The sequence below is a fragment of the Saccopteryx leptura genome, chromosome 10 (genome assembly GCF_036850995.1).
Source record: "Saccopteryx leptura isolate mSacLep1 chromosome 10, mSacLep1_pri_phased_curated, whole genome shotgun sequence".
Lineage (NCBI taxonomy): Eukaryota > Metazoa > Chordata > Mammalia > Chiroptera > Emballonuridae > Saccopteryx > Saccopteryx leptura.
In genome coordinates this window covers 49,431,441-49,449,412 of record NC_089512.1, presented here as the reverse complement: position 1 = coordinate 49,449,412, position 17,972 = coordinate 49,431,441, and the positions used below count along the sequence as shown (strand labels likewise).

The 17,972-nt window shown below is 39.4% G+C and overlaps 1 protein-coding gene across 3 annotated transcripts in view; it reads left to right on the top strand.

Annotated features, from left to right (window-relative positions):
- Positions 1-17,972, top strand: part of ATG7 (autophagy related 7) — a 309,278-nt gene that overhangs the window by 8,817 nt on the left and 282,489 nt on the right. For all 3 annotated transcript variants that reach the window (XM_066351845.1, XM_066351846.1, XM_066351844.1), the window contains exons 2-3: positions 16,122-16,291; positions 16,767-16,821. In XM_066351845.1, coding sequence (XP_066207942.1) covers positions 16,132-16,291; positions 16,767-16,821 — 215 coding nt within the window. In that variant the 5' untranslated portion in view covers positions 16,122-16,131. The remainder of the gene's footprint in view (positions 1-16,121; positions 16,292-16,766; positions 16,822-17,972) is intronic.

The following is a 17,972-nucleotide window of genomic DNA, read 5'->3' as shown; positions in this document are numbered from 1 at the left end:
CAACAACTTCTTGGGTTGGGTGTAATTTTCTTTGTTTTACAGATGAGGAAACCAAGGCATAGGGAATTCAGTTACCTGTTAGGCTATTCAGCCAGTGAGAGATGGAGCTGGAACTCAGAATCAGGTTTTTGTGACTGAAAACCAGGCTCCCAACTGCCTTAGCTTTTAGCATTCTTTCTCTGAACCATTCAGAACTCCCCTGCCTTCTCCAAGCAAACAAACAAAAAAAAATCCACAATACATAAAAATTACAGTGAGAGATTTTTTAGTATAGGCAAGCTGGTCTGTTTTTCTGCCATCCCTCCAAGGGTCTAGTTTCCCTAAAGACAGGTTTGTTTGGGTTTTTTTTAATCTCTCTGAATGCTGTTTATTTTCTACCAGTTATACTTCTTCATTTCAAAATTTGTACACTGGCTTAAACTTGTACATTTGCTGTGTCCAATCCTATTGGTCCCCTGTGAAGAGAGAACAGTTGGGCAGACTCACTCTAGGAAGCACTTCTGCTCCAATTAATTTTATAAGCAGCAAAGCAAAAATACTTCCATCTTCAGCATCTTTAATAACTAAATGCTAGAAAAATATATTTCATTTAGACTCCTTGTTTAGAGCAATGAATTTCTTCTTACCAAAGCTAGGTTTCATGAGTCATCTGTTAACTGTTGGATGCATACAGAAAGGTTCTTTGTTCAGGTATAACATACATACGGTAGAGTGCACTCATTGTAAATATATAGCTTATGGATTTTTACATATAAATATGCCTTGTAACCACCACCCAGCTCAGGGTATATAGAATATTTCTAGCTCCCCAGGAGGCTTCCTCTTGCCCCTTTTTAGTCAATAGACCCACTCCATTTTGTAATTACTATTCTAACTTATGTCACGTTGATTGGTTTTGTCCATTGAACATAGCATAGGCTGGGTGTGTGCAGGTACTAAAATTGTCTTAATATTTTACTTACTTCTGTAAGTTTAAACTTACAGAAACTTTACAAGAATACGACAAAGACCTTCCATATACGCAATATCTTTTGTATACCCAATAGTATTCTTTATAGTAGACCATCAATCCAGGATTCAGGCATTGCCCCAATCATCATGTTTTTCTGATCTTTCCCTCTGGAATAGTTCTTTAGTTTTCCCTTGACTTTTAAGACCTTGACACTTTTTTGTTGTTGGTTGTTAGCGAGAGAGAGACAGACAGACAGACAGACAGACAGAGACAGGAAGGGAGATAGATGAGAAGCATCAATTCTTTGTTGCAGCACTTTAGTTGTTCATTGATTGCTTTTTTATATTTGACTTAACTGGGGGTCTCCAGCAAAGCGAGTGACCCCTTGCTGAAGCCAGCGACCTTGGGCTCAAGTCAGCGACCTTGGGCTTCAAGCCAGTGACCTTTGGGCTTAAGCCAGTGACCATAGGGTCATATGTATGACCCCACGCTCAAGCCAGTGACCCCACGCTCAAGCTGGTGAACCTGTGCTCTAGCTGGATGAGCCCACGCTCAAGCTGGCAACCTTGGGGTTTCGAACCTGGGTCCTCTCCGTGCCAGGCCAATGCTCTATCCCCTGCATCACCACTTGGTCAGGCAAGACCTTGACACTTTTAAAGAACATAAGCCAGCCAGTCCCAGTCATTTTGTAGAATGTTTTTCAGTTTGGGTTTATCTGATAATTCCTCCTGATTAGACCCAGGTCATGTATTTTCAGCTGAATGCCATAGATATGTTCTTTTCAGTGCATCCAGCACACAGTGTTCATTTGTCTCATTGTTGTTGTTAACTTGGATCTCTTCTGTAAGATACTGTCTGCCAGATATTGTCACTAAAGAGTCACTTTGTCTTTCCTTTGTAATTAATACCCCCCACCCTTTTTATTTGTGGAGAAATACTTTGTGAATGTAGGCTTTCAACTTTCAGGAAGATATATTTATTCTTTACTACTTTTTGTATTTGGTTAAGTTTTAATTTAAATTGACATGTACATTCATATTTCCTGTCCTTTAAGATCTAGTCCTTAAAAAAACAATAAGTAATAAGTTTAGAGAGGTTCCAAGTCATATAGCATATCTCCATATGTTCTTGACTTCTTACTCCAATTTCCATATTCCATGGTAATAAGCCTGGAGTTTGTCCTCTCAATCATAGAAGCCTGAGTTATTTCTTTTCTCTTGTTTCTCTTCATTTCTAGAATTCATCTTAGTAACATATGAGAGCCATTCTGCAAGGGACTAAGGTATATCGAGAGGAATATGAGCCAGAATCTGTTTTTGTAGATCTTACAATCAGGCAGGTGGAATGGAGGCTGACAGATAAGCAAGGAGTTGAACAACACTACTAAATGTAGGGGTAGCTTAGAAACAGAAGTGATTTACTGTAGCTACGGGAGGAGCGTGAGAGGAGTAGATAGTGAGGGGCAGCTCTGGGAAGGCTCTCTATTACAGATAACCTCTGATCTGGATTTTTAAAAGTCCCACACAGGGCCCTGGCCAGTAGGCTCAGGTAGTGTGGAAGTCCTGGGTTGGATTCCTGGTCAGGGCACACAGGAAAAGCAACACCTGCCTCTCCAATGCTCCCCTTCCCCTACCTCTTCTTTCCTCTCTCTCTCTCTCTCTCTCTCTCTCTCTCTCTCTCCTGCAGCCATGGCTTGATTGGAGTGAGTTGGTCCCTGGTGCTGATAATGGCTCCATGGCCTCACCTCAGGCACTGAGATAGCTTGGTTGACAAGCAATTGAGCAGCTGCCCCAAATGGGTAGAGCATCACCCTGTAGGGGGTTTGTTGGGTGGATCCTGGTCAGGAAGCATGCGGTAGCCTGTCTCTCTGACTCCTTGCTTCCCTGCCTCTCACCAAATATAAATAAAATAAAATAATACTAATAAAATAAAATAAAAAGTCCCAGTCAGGGGCTGTGGTGCTTTTTAGACAGAGGGGGCTGTTTGTTCACGGTTGTGGAGGCAGGACAGCAAGTGTGTTAGAGGAGCACCAAGTAGCTCAATGTTCCTTCAGCATCAAGGCAGAAGTGGGGAGTGGTAGCATCACCAGGGTGGCACTAGAGAAGTTGGACGGCAGTCACAGAAGTCCAAGAGAAAGTAATGAAGGAAACCAACAGAGGTGTGGTAACATGCCTCTTTAGAATGTGAGATACGACTGATGCAGGCTTCCCTGCATGTTATGAACTTCAATAAGTGTCAAATGAGCTTCATCTTGGCATAATGATGCTGGCATATATGTGGGAGTGTTCTGTGTAGACTGCATTTGCCAGATAAACATGTTCTTGCAGCGTTACAAGGTCCATATTGTAGAATAGCAAATGTGGCCTTGGAATCTGGTCTTACAATTTGCTTCCCCTCAGCAATCCTTGCAGATCTCTACTATGCTCTAAAAAAATTTTGCCCAAAATGTCAGTCTCCCTAAAAACAAAATACATTATTATCACCTTCAAAGAATAAAAAAATAACAAGTTTGGAAGATCCTTTAGTCCAGGGGTCAGCAAACTACAACTTGCAAGTCAGATCCTGTCTGGGTCCTTTTCTCTTTTGAGCAGTCTGTTAGCTAAGAATGTTTTTTTTTTTTTACTTTTTTCAAGAGTTGTAAAAAAAGAGGAAAATATGACAGAAACTGTTTTAGCCTGTAATGCCTACAATACTTACTTTCTGGCCCTTTTCAAGAAGGGCCTGCCAACCCCCAATCTCGCCTGACTGCCTGGTACAGTCATCCTTTCTGCAGTATTACTTGCCAAATAATTAGTATCTTATATATACCAGAACACTTCCACTAATGGAAAATTAATTATCTCTCTAATCAATCTATTTCCTATTTGGACAGTTCAGGGCTATAGTAATTTTTGAGCTCTGCTGAAATTTGTTTCACTATAGCATCTTTCCTTTGACCCTTTTAGGGGGAAGAGAGCTATTATTTCATGTCAACATTCACTGAGCTAATATGTTCTAGTCATTGTACTAAGTGCTGAAAAAGATGAATAAGACATGGTTTTTTCATCAAGAATCTCCCAGGTGTTATTTCTTGGCACTAAAGCAGAAGATGGCAGTATTCTCTCTCTCTCAATCCTTGTCTTTGTGACATTGGGTTCAGACTTTTTTCTTTAATGATATCACTTATTTCTGAATTGTTATCCTACATACACTAAATTAAAAGGGCAAAAGGGTCATACAGTTAAACAGTCTCTCCACACTCCTGTCTCCTAACCCCATAGCTTCTTTATTTTTTTATTTTTTTATTTTTCTGAAGTTGGAAACAGGGAGGCAGTCAGACAGACTTCTGCATGCGCCTGATCGGGATCCACCCGGCATGCTCACCAGGGGGTGATGCTCTGCCCATCTGGGGCATCGCTCTGTTGCAACCAGAGCCATTCTAGGCCTGAGGCAGAAGCCACAGAGCCATTCTCAGTGCCCTGGCCAACCTTGCTCCAATGGAGCCTTGGCTGCAAGAGGGGAAGAGAGAGACAGAGAGGAAGGAGAGGGGGAGGGGTGGAGAAGCAGATGGGCACTTCTCCTGTGTGCCCTGACCAGGAATCGAACCCAGGACTCCTGCACGCCAGGCCGACACTCTACCACTGAGCCAACCAGCCAGGGCACTCCATAGCTTCTTTCTTAGGAATAACCACTAACATACATTTCCTGTGGAGATTTGACATTAAAGAACAGCACAAATGCAAGGTTTATGTCCATTTGGATAGAAACTTGAATTAAAATTTTTTTATTACACTGTATACTTTTATTTTTAATTGAGTTTACTGGGATGACACTGGTTAACAAAATTATACAGGTTTAAGGTGTACAATTCTACAGCACATCATCTGTATATTGTATTGTGTGTTCACCACCCTATGGACAGAAATGTTTAAATTCAATGACGTGTTTTTTACCTCCTACTTTTAAATTGCTTAGCACAACTTAGTTTTATTTTCATAAAAGCCTTAAATTTGCACCAAGTATGAGTGGTAAACAGCCCCAGAGGGTCTGTATTGCTTAACCACCCACTTGCTTTTTTAGTTTAATCTTGACTAGATATTTTGGTGACTGCTGGCTTTCTTATACTTCTGGGATTCTTGCTCATTAGTGTTGAATCCTCATCAAAGCCTGTCCTCTTTCATTGGACGTGACACAATTCCATCTTGTGTAACTCCTGAGTTTCACATCCTGAATATGGCAGAAACAGTTTGAAATAAAATTGAGCCATACTTATGATGATGCCTGATAGCTTCTTTCCTTGACTATGTCTGTATGTAATGTTGAAGGTTGATAGAAGTAATCTTTTAGCTTTCTAAGCTAAGAGGCCAGAAGCCTTGCCTACACTATCTAGAGTTATATAGGCAAACCTTAATTTTTAGAAAGCAGGTAATATTTGGACCTAGGTTAGTTATACATAAATAACTTTGCATCAGGGACTCACTTCCCACTTCCTCCAGAATTCCCTCTGATCATTACTTCTTTATTCTTCTCCAGTTTAGGGAAGATGATTGCAGTGTGACATAGATGTATAGGTTACTAAGTGATACATTCATACTTGAGTATCTTATTTAAGTGTTTCCAGCAGATTCCTAATCACATGTTGCTTCAGTTGCTTAAGACCTTCCTTTTTTCTTAGCCTGTCAAGAACAGTATAGCAGCTGAACACCAACCATTTCCTTATGTGAAATAGGCTCTTGGATTCTGTCTGGAATTTCTCAAAGACCAAGTAAGTCAGGAAATGTTTGAAGGATGTGCCTCTTGTGCAATTACTTTCTTGATATGCCTGCCCTTTATCTTCAAAGTGGTCATCCTGAGTCACTTTTTCCTAGCTGCTGAAATGCTATATGAAACAGAGTTTTCTCTTTTGTCTCTGGCACTGGTAAAATTTCATCTTGTTGACTTCAGTAGGTCATCAAAATGATGATGTAACAGGTTGCTGTTTGGCATTTAAGAATAAGTTGTGGGTGACTAAAGTGTGTAGGGGCCTGATGACCCACCACAGGGGATTTCAGATGAAATCCATTTGTACCACTGTTTGCTACTATGTGGAGTTTCTTCCATATTGGGTGATTGCTCTGACCACTATCTTTTTCTTTTGACTCGGTTGTAGAAGTTAGTATGTAAATGTTTTTCAAAATAATTGGTTATTTTTTTAGCGTTATGTTGGACTGGGGCAATATAAAGGGTTTTTTTTTGGGGGGGAGGGGGGCCAATGCTTCTTCCTTAAAGGAGGAATAGTATAGTGATGAAAGTCAGGGCTTTGAAGCTACTAGACCTAAGTTATAAACTCAGCTCTTCCACTTCTTGTGTGACTTTGGGCAAGTTACTTAACCTCTCACTTCAGTTTTCTTTTCTGTAAAGTAGGCTTATAAACAACTTTGGGATTGTTGTACATATATGTAAAATGTTTATGTAGTGCTTGGCACAGAGTAAACATTCAGTTAGAACAGGTTACTACTGCTGCAATTACAGTGGTTCTGCCTTAGACATGGTTTTACAGTTTGTTACCTACGTCAACTTTGGTCTGAAATATTAAATGTAAATAATCCGTAAGCTTTAATTTGCACACCATTCTGAGTAGCATGATAAAATCTTGTGCCATCCCACCTGGGGCATAAATCACCCTTTTGTCCAGTGGATTCACACTGTATATGCTACCTGCCCAATAGTCACTTAGTATCTATCTTAGTTATCATATTGACAGTATTAGTATCATAGAGCTTGTGTTTAAGTAGCCCTTATTTGTATTTAACAGTGGTCCCAAAGCATAAAGAGTAGCTAAATATACCAAGGAGAGCCATAAAGTGCTTTCTTTAGCGAAAAGGTATGACTGTATAGGAAAAAAAAACATAGTATATGTAGGGTTTGGTAATGTCTGCAGTTTCAGGCATCCACTGGACATCTTGGAACATATCCCTGCTGAGAAAGGGGATCTGTTGATTTTGAGATGTCTGTGAGAAATCCAAGTCCTCGCTTTTTTTTTTTTTTTTTTAAGATTTTACTTATTCATTTTAGAGGGGAGAGAGAGAGAAAAGTGGGGAGAGGAGCAGGAAGCTTCAACCCGTAGTTGCTTCTTGTATACGCCTTGACCAGGCAAGCCCAGGGTTTTAAACCAGCAACCTCAGCTTTCCAGGTGATGCTTTATTCACTGTGCCATCACAGGTCAGGCCAAGTCCTGACTTTCAAAGATACTTAAATATATGTTTGGAGGTTAGCACTAGACATACAGTCCTGGGATTCATTGGCATATAGATGGATATTGACATTAAAAATGAGAAATTTTGTTTTTGGAAAAGTTTATAGACTAAAGACAAGAATGAGCATAGAAACTTTAAAAAACCAACAGTAGAAAGGAAATGTTAGTTGCCTTGTGGAGAAGAGAGGAAGGGAGTGATTGGAGGCCCAGGAAACCCACTAGTAGTCTGGTAGGGTGTTCTATACCAGCAGTTCTCAAAGAGTGGGCCCCAGGTCACCTGCTTGAGGGTCTGTTTCTCTACTGGGCACTAAAACTGCAGACAAAGGATCCACAACACTGGGAAACAAAATCTTTGTTGCATCCACAAAAATACTTGTTCTTACCTAATTCGAGTGTGCTGATCTCAAATCTGACATTAGTTTTTCTCTGTAAGCTACAGTTATTTTGCAATTCAAGATTTTAGGTTTTCATCTTATTGTAAAATTTTTAACATTTAGTTTAACATAATGAAGTAGAATGTCTTCTTGGGCATCATCTTTGTGAAAATATAATAATTTATATAATGCAGTAAATACACTAATACACTAAAAGATATGATTGCATCAGAATTTGTCTACAATTTCGAAATAGAACATATTAAAACACTTATTTTAATCATAAAATTTGCGTAAAACTTATTTAAATTTTATTCAGCAAAAATTTGCATTTGTAGCTCTTGCGTTTGTGTACTTGTTAAGGACAATCTCGTTTGATGCTCCAGCAGTAGTCTGCTCATCTCTAACAGCTCCAAGATTTTCAGGAAACTTATCAAGGTGACTATTCAGGAAGTGAATCTTAACGCTCATGTTACATCCAATGTCTTGGAAAGCCAACAACATCCTATAAACCAGAAGTTTATAGTTTTCTTTTTTTGTTGCCAAGGAAGTTTTTTGTAACTGCCACAAAAGACTGCCATGCTGCTTTCTCTTCCTGGCAAATTCTTCGTCATATATGAGGGTTCGAATTTGAGGTTTATCGAATACACCTGCTTTTATCTTCTCGAAAGACAAGGCAGGAAAAGCAGAAATAATATGTTGAAAGCATTCACTTTCTCTATCCAAAGCCTGAACAAACTGCTTCATTAAGCCAAGTTTGATGTGAAGTGGGGAAAAATGATCCTGTCTCGATTAACTACAGGTTCAGTCACAATATTTTGCATCCCTACTTCCAGAGCTTCACGTTTCGTCCACTCCTTCTGTGTCCAGTGTTTCTCCTGAGCTCAGCTGTCCCACAAACACAGAAAGCAAGGATACTTCGTGAAACTTCTCTGTTGTCCTAGCAGGAAATTTACTATTTTAAGATCCACACAAATGATCAGTTATGCTCCTCATACTTCAGAAAGTCAAGGACAATTTTTATATCATTCTTACTAAGTCATTCAATTTGGGTTGGCTAAACTGCTGAGGGGTTAATGACTGCTTGGTATCAGAAGACCCTTCAGATTCTACAACCATTTCCTCATGCATCTTATCAAAATACAGTTGATCACCGTGTTGACTTTCTTCGTCCTTAGAAGAAATAAAACCATTGAAAACTGGAACCGGGAGTGTCTCAGAGTGTGGGATAGGTCGTATTGCTGAAGGAATATTAGGATATGCGATCATATTCCGTTTTTTCTTGCCAATGCCCTTTGTATGGATCAGACAGAAATAACAGTCACTGCTGTGGTCCTTAGGTTCATGCCAAACCATGGGAATACCAAAAGGCGTTTTCCTTTTGTCCAGTCACAAAGCATTTCCTCACAATTATGACACACAATGTGAGGAACCCAATTCTTATCTTGATCACCAAGGGGAACTTGAAAATAGGCAATATATGCATGTGTCACAAATGATGAAATATTGTGCCTTTGATGTTGAATTGTGTAACAGCCACATATATAACAGAAGGTGTCAGGACTATTCTTACATTTACGCCTACTCGAAGAAGCCATGATTCAATCTTTTTATTTTAATTTTTTTAATTTTTTATTTTTCCGAAGCTGGAAACGGGGAGGCGGTCAGACAGACTCCCGCATGTACCCGACCGGGATCCACCCGGCACGCCCACCAGGGGGCGATGTTCTGCCCATCTGGGGCATCGCTCTGTTGCAACCAGAGCCATTCTAGCGCTTGAGGCAGAGGCCACAGAGCCATCCCCAGCGCCCGGGCCATCTTTGCTCCAATGGAGCCTCAGCTGCGGGAGGGGAAGAGAGAGACTGAGAGGAAGGAGAGGAAGAGGGGTGGAGAAGCAGATGGGCACTTCTCCTGTGTGCCCTGGCTGGGAATCGAACCCAGGACTCCTGCACGCCAGGCCGACGCTCTACCACTGAGCCAACCGGCCAGGGCCATGATTCAATCTTAAAACAAAATAAGAGGGTGTTTTTATCAGATAATAATTTTTTTTCTTTTATTTATTTATTTTTTTAATAATTTTTTTTTAATGGGGCGACATCAATAAATCAGGATACATATATTCAAAGATAACAACTCCAGGTTATCTTGTCGTTCACTTATGTTGCATACCCATCACCCAAAGTCAGATAGTCCTCTGTCACCTTCTATCTAGTTTTCTTTGTGCCCCTCCCCCTCCCCCTTTCCCTCTCCCTCTCCCCCCTCCCCTGTAACCACCACACTTATCAATGTCTCTTAGTTTCACTTTTAAGTCCCACCTACGTATGGAATAATGCAGTTCCTGGTTTTTTCTGATTTACTTATTTCACTTCGTATAATGTAGATAATAATTTTTTACAATTAAAAACAACTACAGGCCCTGGCCGGCCAGGGCCATGATTCAATCTTAAAACAAAATAAGAGGGTGTTTTTATCAGATAATAATTTTTTACATTTAAAAACAACTACAGGCCCTGGCCGGTTGGCTCAGTGGTAGAGCGTCGGCCTGGCGTGCAGAAGTCCCGGGTTCGATTCCCAGCCAGGGCACACAGGAGAAGCGTCCATTTGCTTCTCCACCCCTTCCCCTCTCCTTCCTCTCTGTCTCTCTCTTCCCCTCCTGCAGCCAAGGCTCCATTGGAGCAAAAATGGCCCAGGCGCTGGGGATGGCTCCTTGGCCTCTGCCCCAGGCGCTAGAGTGGCTCTGGTCGCAACAGAGCTACGCCCTGGAGGGGCAGAGCATCGCCCCCTGGTGGGCAGAGCGTCGCCCCCTGGTGGGCGTGCTGGGTGGATCCCGGTCGGGCGCATGCGGGAGTCTGTCTGACTGTCTCTTCCCCGTTTCCAGCTTTAGAAAAATACAAAAAACAAAACAAAACAAACAAAAAAAACTACAATTATGTAAAAGTGATATTTGTAAAACATTAATTGCCTTGTGGTTATGTTCAATCCAAGAGTCATTGCCCTTTAACTCCAATTTAAAAACCAATGAATGCATGCCATTAACTGTAACAAAAAGAAATTAAAATTGCATAAAAACTAGAGCATGCACCAAAAAGCGGATTTCAGATTTGGAATCAGCAATGCAGAAATATATAGAAACAGTTCTAAAACCTCATGCAACAGAAAATGAAAAAAAAATTGTTCCCCGGTGGCAGTTTTTCAGGGGCCTATGAAGATAAGAGAGACCTGAAAAAAGGATGAACACTCTGAGAGTGCCAAGTTATACAAGTCCTTTCAAACAAAATCCAGAAGATATTTAATATGGGTTGAAGGTGCTTTAAAATATGTATGTTTATTATGGTTTAGAGGTAGGATCTCCAGAAGTTAATGTCAATGACTTAAAGGTCAAAGATAGTTATCAGACTTGATTCAATCATCTGGGACACATGTCATTTTTCACTCTTGCTCTCCTTTCTCCTCTCCAGCAGTGGAGCCCAGGTATCTTCATTTTTAAATAATAAGGCTTCAAGGTGGTAAAAGTTTGGGAATGCTTGGTCAGGCATTGTCTGGTGCACAATGCTTCAGTCCAGACTAAGGCAGCAGAGAGCTTTAAGGATAGCGATGCACTGTCCTTTGTGACCAACTAAGTTCATTAATTATATGGCAAGATATTTAATTACTATCATTTCTACTTCTTGTTTTCTGTTTGTTTTTCTAAGTTTGTCTAATCCCCATTGTGAAAAATTTTTATTAATTCTTAATTGGATATATTTGTTGCCAAAGCATATTTTTAAATGTTGCAAATACATTAAGCCTGTTGAAAAACAACCACCCATTAGGAATCCAGTAGCAAACTTAACCAGCCCCCCGGAATTTACGGGGCAGGACACAGTTGGTTACTTGCCCATGCTGATTCTACCCTTATATCTTGTTCTGTTTTTCGCATCTACCTTCAAATTCCACTTTAGAAAGCCACTACAGAGCTCCTTTTAAAAATTAAAATCCAATGGCATTGGCCAGGCCTCAGTTATTATTATTATTATTTTTTTTACTTTTAGTGCTCTTTGCTAATGTTTGTCATTATTCTCTTCACACATTTTTTTATTGCTTTGGGTCAGTGGATAGTAATATCATCCTGGTGTACCAGTTAGTGCTTTGCACTGTCCTTTGTGTTGCTGGTTTACCCGCTAATTGTGGGCATTATCAAAGACAGCCATATTTAGCCAGTGTGCTGCAAGAATTTTTAAAACAAGCAGTGCCTGACTTTTTAGTCAGGGATACTGACTTCTTTTCGCTTAGATTGTCAAATGGAAAATAATGACAACAGCCAACACAACGATAGCTATCCAGTGTGAATGAGTCAAACACACCTATTTTTTTTTTGGTTGGATCAGCAAAAAATGTATCTTTGGTATGCCACAGAATTTTAGTAATTAGTTTATGTGTGCCATGAGATGAAAAAGGTTGGACATCGCTGCTCTGGGACTCTGCTGAGCTGTGACTTTTCTCTGAGTAACTTCTAAGAATTGATCATTCTCTTATCTCGGTGTTCACTGTTATCCCAGGGTAAATGCCTCTGAAGGCTCTCTGAGTCCACCTTCTCAGGCCAGCCCATTTCCTTGGAGCAGCTTCACCTTGTCTTGCTGTTGTCCTTATTGAAAATGTCTTCAATTTTTTATTACCCGTCTGCAGCTCTTTGTGGAGCTGCCATTCTCCTAGCCAGTCATGGCTTGACACACTAGGGGCTTTTCCCTCCTTCATTCCTTGAATCCACCAAGATACCAAGTGTGATCACCTTCTTTCTGAAAACATCTTCACTGAGAGTCTCATTTTCAGTCGGCATCCTCTGCTATAATCCGGGTCTTCATAAATTCTTAGTCTTTTCATTGCTTTTCCTTATCTGCCTCCTTCAGAGTCATTTTGCCACTGCAGAATTCTGTCTTATTTCCTGTTCCAAACTGCCATTGCTTCCCACTCCAGAATTCTTCAGCCTCGCTTTGGAAGCCTCCTCCATCTGTATTCACTGTGTAACCCCTTAGCTTTGTGTGTGCGTTGCTGTTGCACAGTACCAGCCCCCTGCTAAGAAGAGCTAAGCTCATGCTTCCCTGTTTCTACCATAGCAGTTCCCCCATTGCTGTTGCCCTTCAGCCCTCTGCCCCTCTTCCCCCTCCATACCCGTTCTTTTCAACATAACTCAGCACCCAACTCTCTCACAGAAGCCTTTTCCCTGCTCGGGACCACAGTCCTTGACTTTTAGCACATTTATGCAATACCAACCTTACATTTTTTCATATAGATACTATCAATCCACAGCTCCTTATCTCTAATTATAAAATCCAACAAGTTTGGGAAAATTAAAGCTATTTAATAACCTTGGCACAAAACTTGGGCAAAACCTCTCTGAGTGGATGTGAACTGTCTTTTTTATTTATTTATCCCATCTAGTGTGACTGTTTATACATTTTGCTGCAGAAATATGAATCTGGTTACAGGCATTTGGACAGGATGGAAAGTGAAGATAACTTACCAACCCGCACTTTTTGGAACTGCCAGGTTTTTTTAGTGTTGTGATTTTTAGACTGGGTATCTGAACCCATGGGAGTGTGCAGAGAACATGGGGAGTTACAGTGTATACCCGCTTGATTGTCAGGAGGGTCACATTTAAGGGAGAAGATGAAATATTAAAGAAAATTGTCTAGTAAGGTGCAATTTTTAAAATGTATTTAAAGGACAAAAGATGATGTTTCAGAGAAATCCAGATAGTGAAGTTAGGTGGCAGTAATGTCTTCATTCTCCTTAGCTGGGGTGCTCAAGCACTGTTCTCCAGCATTCTGTCAGTTTGCATTTTGTTTCTCACTAGCTGGACTCTTGGTTTTTGTGCTTGTAAACTTCTCTAGAACTATACAGAATGGCAAAAACTGCTGTGACTATTACTATGTGGTAGAAAGAGTAACACTAGTGCATCATTCAGAGTGACTTTAACAAGAAAGGAAGATGCACAAAAATTAAGGCCAGGAAGGGTTACTGAGAAAAATCAGTGTGTCAGATGGAAGCTAAACTTGACAACCAGGCAGATTACTCAGGTTGATTTCCAAAGTTGTGTCTTCAGGTAGCCCAAATACCTCTCATACTTTTTGTCTTTTTTCTCCCCAGTTTTATTGAGAAATAATTGACATATATTCTTGTATATGTGTAAGGATACAGCATGACAGCATGGTGAAATGGTTACCACAATAAGTGCCACTAACTTCCATCTTAACATATAGATACAAAAAATAAAGGAATAAAAAAAGGAAAAAAAATTGTATGATGAGAATTCTTAGGATTGAACCTCTTAATACTGTCATACAGTATTATTAGCTATAGTTATGTTGTACATCACATCCCTTATGCTTATTTATCTTATAACTATAGTTTGTACCTTTTGACCTTCCTCCAACTGCCCCTCCCCCCACATTTCACCTCTGGTAACAAGTCTGATCTCTTTTTCCATGAACTTGGATATTTTTCATTTTTATTTAGAATCTACATTTAAGTGAGATCGTACAATATTTGCCTTTCTCTATCTTATTTCACTTAGTAACATGCCTTTAGGATCCATCCATGTTATTGCAAATGATAGTATTTCCTTACCTCTTTTCTGTCTGAATAACATTCCATTGTATATATGTACCACAGATTCTTTATCTGTCTACCCATCAGTGAACACTTCGGTTGCTTCCATGTCTTGGGTATTTTAAATAATGTTGCTATCAACATGGGGGTGCAGTTATCTTTTCAGGTTAGTGTTTTCATCTCCTTAGGGATATATTCCTGAACTGGAATTGCTGGATCATATGGTAGTTCTCTTTTTAATTTTTGAGGATCCTCTTTTCCATAGTGGCTGTACCAATCAATTTACAGTCCCACCAACAATGCACAAGGGTTCCCTTTTTTTCCACACTCACAGCAGCATTTGCTATTTCTTGTATTTGGTGATGACCATTTTAACAGCTTTGAGGTGGTATATCATTGCAGTTTTAATTTGCATTTCCCTAATGACTAGTGATATTGAACATTTTTCCATGTACCTATTGGTCTTTTACATGTCTTCTTTGGAGAAATGTCTATTCAGGGCCTTTGTTCATTTCTTCTTTTGCTATTGTATTGTATGAGTTCTTTATATGTTTTAGATATTAACCCCTAGTCAGATACATGGTTTGCAAATTTTCTTCCCCATTCCGTAGGTTATGGTTTCTTTGGCTGTGCAGAAGTTTGATGTAGTCCCACTTGTTCATTTATATTTTATTTTTGCTTGTGTTTTAGATGTCATATCCAAAATATCATTATGAAGACCCATGTCATATGTATCCTGATTTATTGATGTCGTCCTATTAAAAAAATAAAATTATTAAAAAAAAAACAACCCATGTCAAGGATCTTTTTTAAAATTTTCATTGATTTTTAGATAGGGAGGAGAGAGAAACAGGAAGCATCAACTCATAGTAGTTGCTTCCCATATATGCCTTGACTGGGCAAGCCCAGGGTTTTGAACTGGCAACCTCAGCATTGCGGGTCGACGCATTATCCACTGTGCCACGAAAGATTAGGCCTAGGATCTTTATTCTTATATTTTATTCTAGGAGTTTCAGGTCTTCAGGTCTTACATTTAAGTCCTTAATCCATTTTGAGTTCATTGTGACTGGTGTAAGATATGTGTCCAATTTTATTCTTCTAAATGTGAATATTCAATTATCCCAGCACCATTTATTGAAAAGACTGTCTTTTCTCCATTGAGTATTCTTGGCTCCCTTGGCAAATAGTAATTGACTGTATATGCTGGGATTTATTTCTGGGCTCTCAATTCTATTCCATTGGTCTATTTGTCTGTTTTTATGCTAGTACCATACTGTTTTGATGACGTTGACTTTGTAGTATAGCTTAAAATCAGGAAATGTGGTGTCTCCTGCTTTGTTCTTTTTTCTCAGTATTTGTGGGTGGGGGTGGCTATCTGTGCTTCCATATAAATTTTAGGAGAGTTTTTTCTATCTCTGTAAAAAATGCAATTGGAATCTTGATAGGGATTGCATTCAATCTATAAATGCCTTTTGGTAGTATTAATGTTTTAACAGTATTTTTCCTATCCATGAACCCAAGATACCTTTCCATTTGTGTCTTCTTCAATTTCTTTTATTAATGTATTATAGTTTTCAGTAGAGATCTTTCACTTCCTTAGTTAAATTTAAGTATTGTCTTTGATGCTAATGTAAATGTGATCATTTTTTTTTATTTTTCAGAAAATTCATTGTTAGTATATAGAAATATGACTGATTTTTACATGTCAATTTTGTGTTATGCAACTTTGTTGAATTCATTGATTAGTTTTTGTTTGGCTGAGTCTAGGATTTTCTATATATAAAATTGTGTTATCAGAAAATATACTGCCCACAAAAATTAGGGGGTATTTTATTGCTTCATATTCATTTTGAAATATCCCCTAATTTTTGTGAGCAGTATAAAAACATTTTTACTTCCTTTCTTTATTTTTTGCTTTAAGCATTATTACAAATGTTCATTCTTACCGTGTTTTGTGCTATTTTGTTGTGTTCTATTTCTTTTTTTTTACTAGGCAACAAACAATGGCGGCAGCTACAGGGGATCCAGGACTCTTCAAATTGCAATTTGCCCCATTTAATAGTGCCTTGGATGTTGGATTTTGGCATGAGTTGACCCAGAAGAAACTGAATGAGTATCGGCTGGATGAAGCTCCCAAAGACATTAAGGGTTATTACTACAATGGTAGGCAGTATTAAACTCCATCTTTCATCATCCTCTGTAATCTTCTCTGCCTTCCAGTATAGGGTTAGCCTTCCTTTAACAAGGGACACCCTTATCTTTTACAATTAATGGCCTTCACCAGTTTCTATTTTATTCCCTGACTTTATTTTCACTTTTTCCCTGTTGCAGGGAAAAGAAAGGGAAAGCAAAACCTTATTTATTAATCTAAAGAATTAATACTGATTACTGAGTATTGCTGGGGGAAAAGATTGGAAATATTTCTTTCCAATAAATTTATTTTCCATATTCTTGGCAAATTTCTCAAATTCAGAAGACCTCTGTCATTTTATGCTAAGTCCTTGTTTAATTTTGATAACCAAGAATTGGATGGGGCACTTTGGGCTCACAAAGAGAACAAAATTATTCATAAATGTTTACATTATGAATCCTGCCACTACTGACTCATGATTGAAAATGTGATGATGCTTTTGTGCAGGTGATTCTGCCGGGCTGCCTGCTCGCTTAACATTGGAGTTCAGTGCTTTTGACATGTGAGTATTTTTTGTTCAAAATCTCTGGTGAAGGCCCTGGCCTGTGGCTCAGTGGATATAGTGTTGACCCAGTGTATAGATGTCTTGGGTTCAATTCCCTGTCAGGGCACACAGGAGAAGCGACCATCTGCTTCTTCCCCCTTATCTCTCCCTCTTCTCCTCTTGAAGCCAGTGGCTTGATTGGTTTAAGCATGGCTTGGCCACTGAAGATAGCTTGGTAGGTCAGAGTGCGTCAGGCTCAGGCACTAAAAATAGTTCAGTACTTGAGCATCAGTCCCAGATGGGGTTGCTGGGTGGATCCCGATTGTGGTGCATGTGGGAGTCTGCCTCGCTATCACCCCTCTCACCTAAAAAAAAATCTGTGGTGAAGAATGTTGCTTTTTTCAAGGAATGAACATTCTTAACCTTCCTTATAGGTAAACCACAGGGAAACTAGGGAGTCTCTGGGTGAGCAAGGCTAGCTCCTCTTTACCTCCCATAACTCAGAGATAAGTGCTAGATGCTTAGGAGTGTCTGATTTATTTTTTAAGTAAGTGTTTATCAGAGCCTGTTTGGTGCCAAGTACCATTGAGATTGATTGAGACTTGGATAACATCCCTCCTGATTTTGATTGTAGTTAATATTTTGTGGTTCTTTATTTGTACCTTTTGACTTATTCCTTCAGTTGCTTATCCATGGGCATCAATGAATGTTTATTAGACTATGGTATAGAATCTACTGTGCAGGGCATTATAGGGCTATACATAGAAATATGACATATGCCTTCAAAGAGTTTTTTTATCTGGTTGGAGGCCATGGGGAGTTTTTGGAGAGAAGAGAGGCATTTGTTGACTTAATTAGCTAGGCATTTTCACATATATAATCCTTTCATACCTGCCAGGTGTAATTTCTCTCTGTTTCAGAGAGAACTATGAGTCAAAAGATAAAATGTGGCCTAATTTAGGAAGCATGCATGAGAGAAAGGTAAAATGTATTTCTGAGGTTGCAGTCTGAGTAGCTGGGGGCATTTTGTTTTCTTCTACCAAAATAGAGAAACCAGAGTGGGCTAAAATTTTAGGAGGAGGTAAGTTTGTTTTCAAACATGTTGATTTTGAGTCAAGGAGACTGGGTCCAGTTCGATTTGGTAGAGTCTTACATGAAGAAAAGGTCTT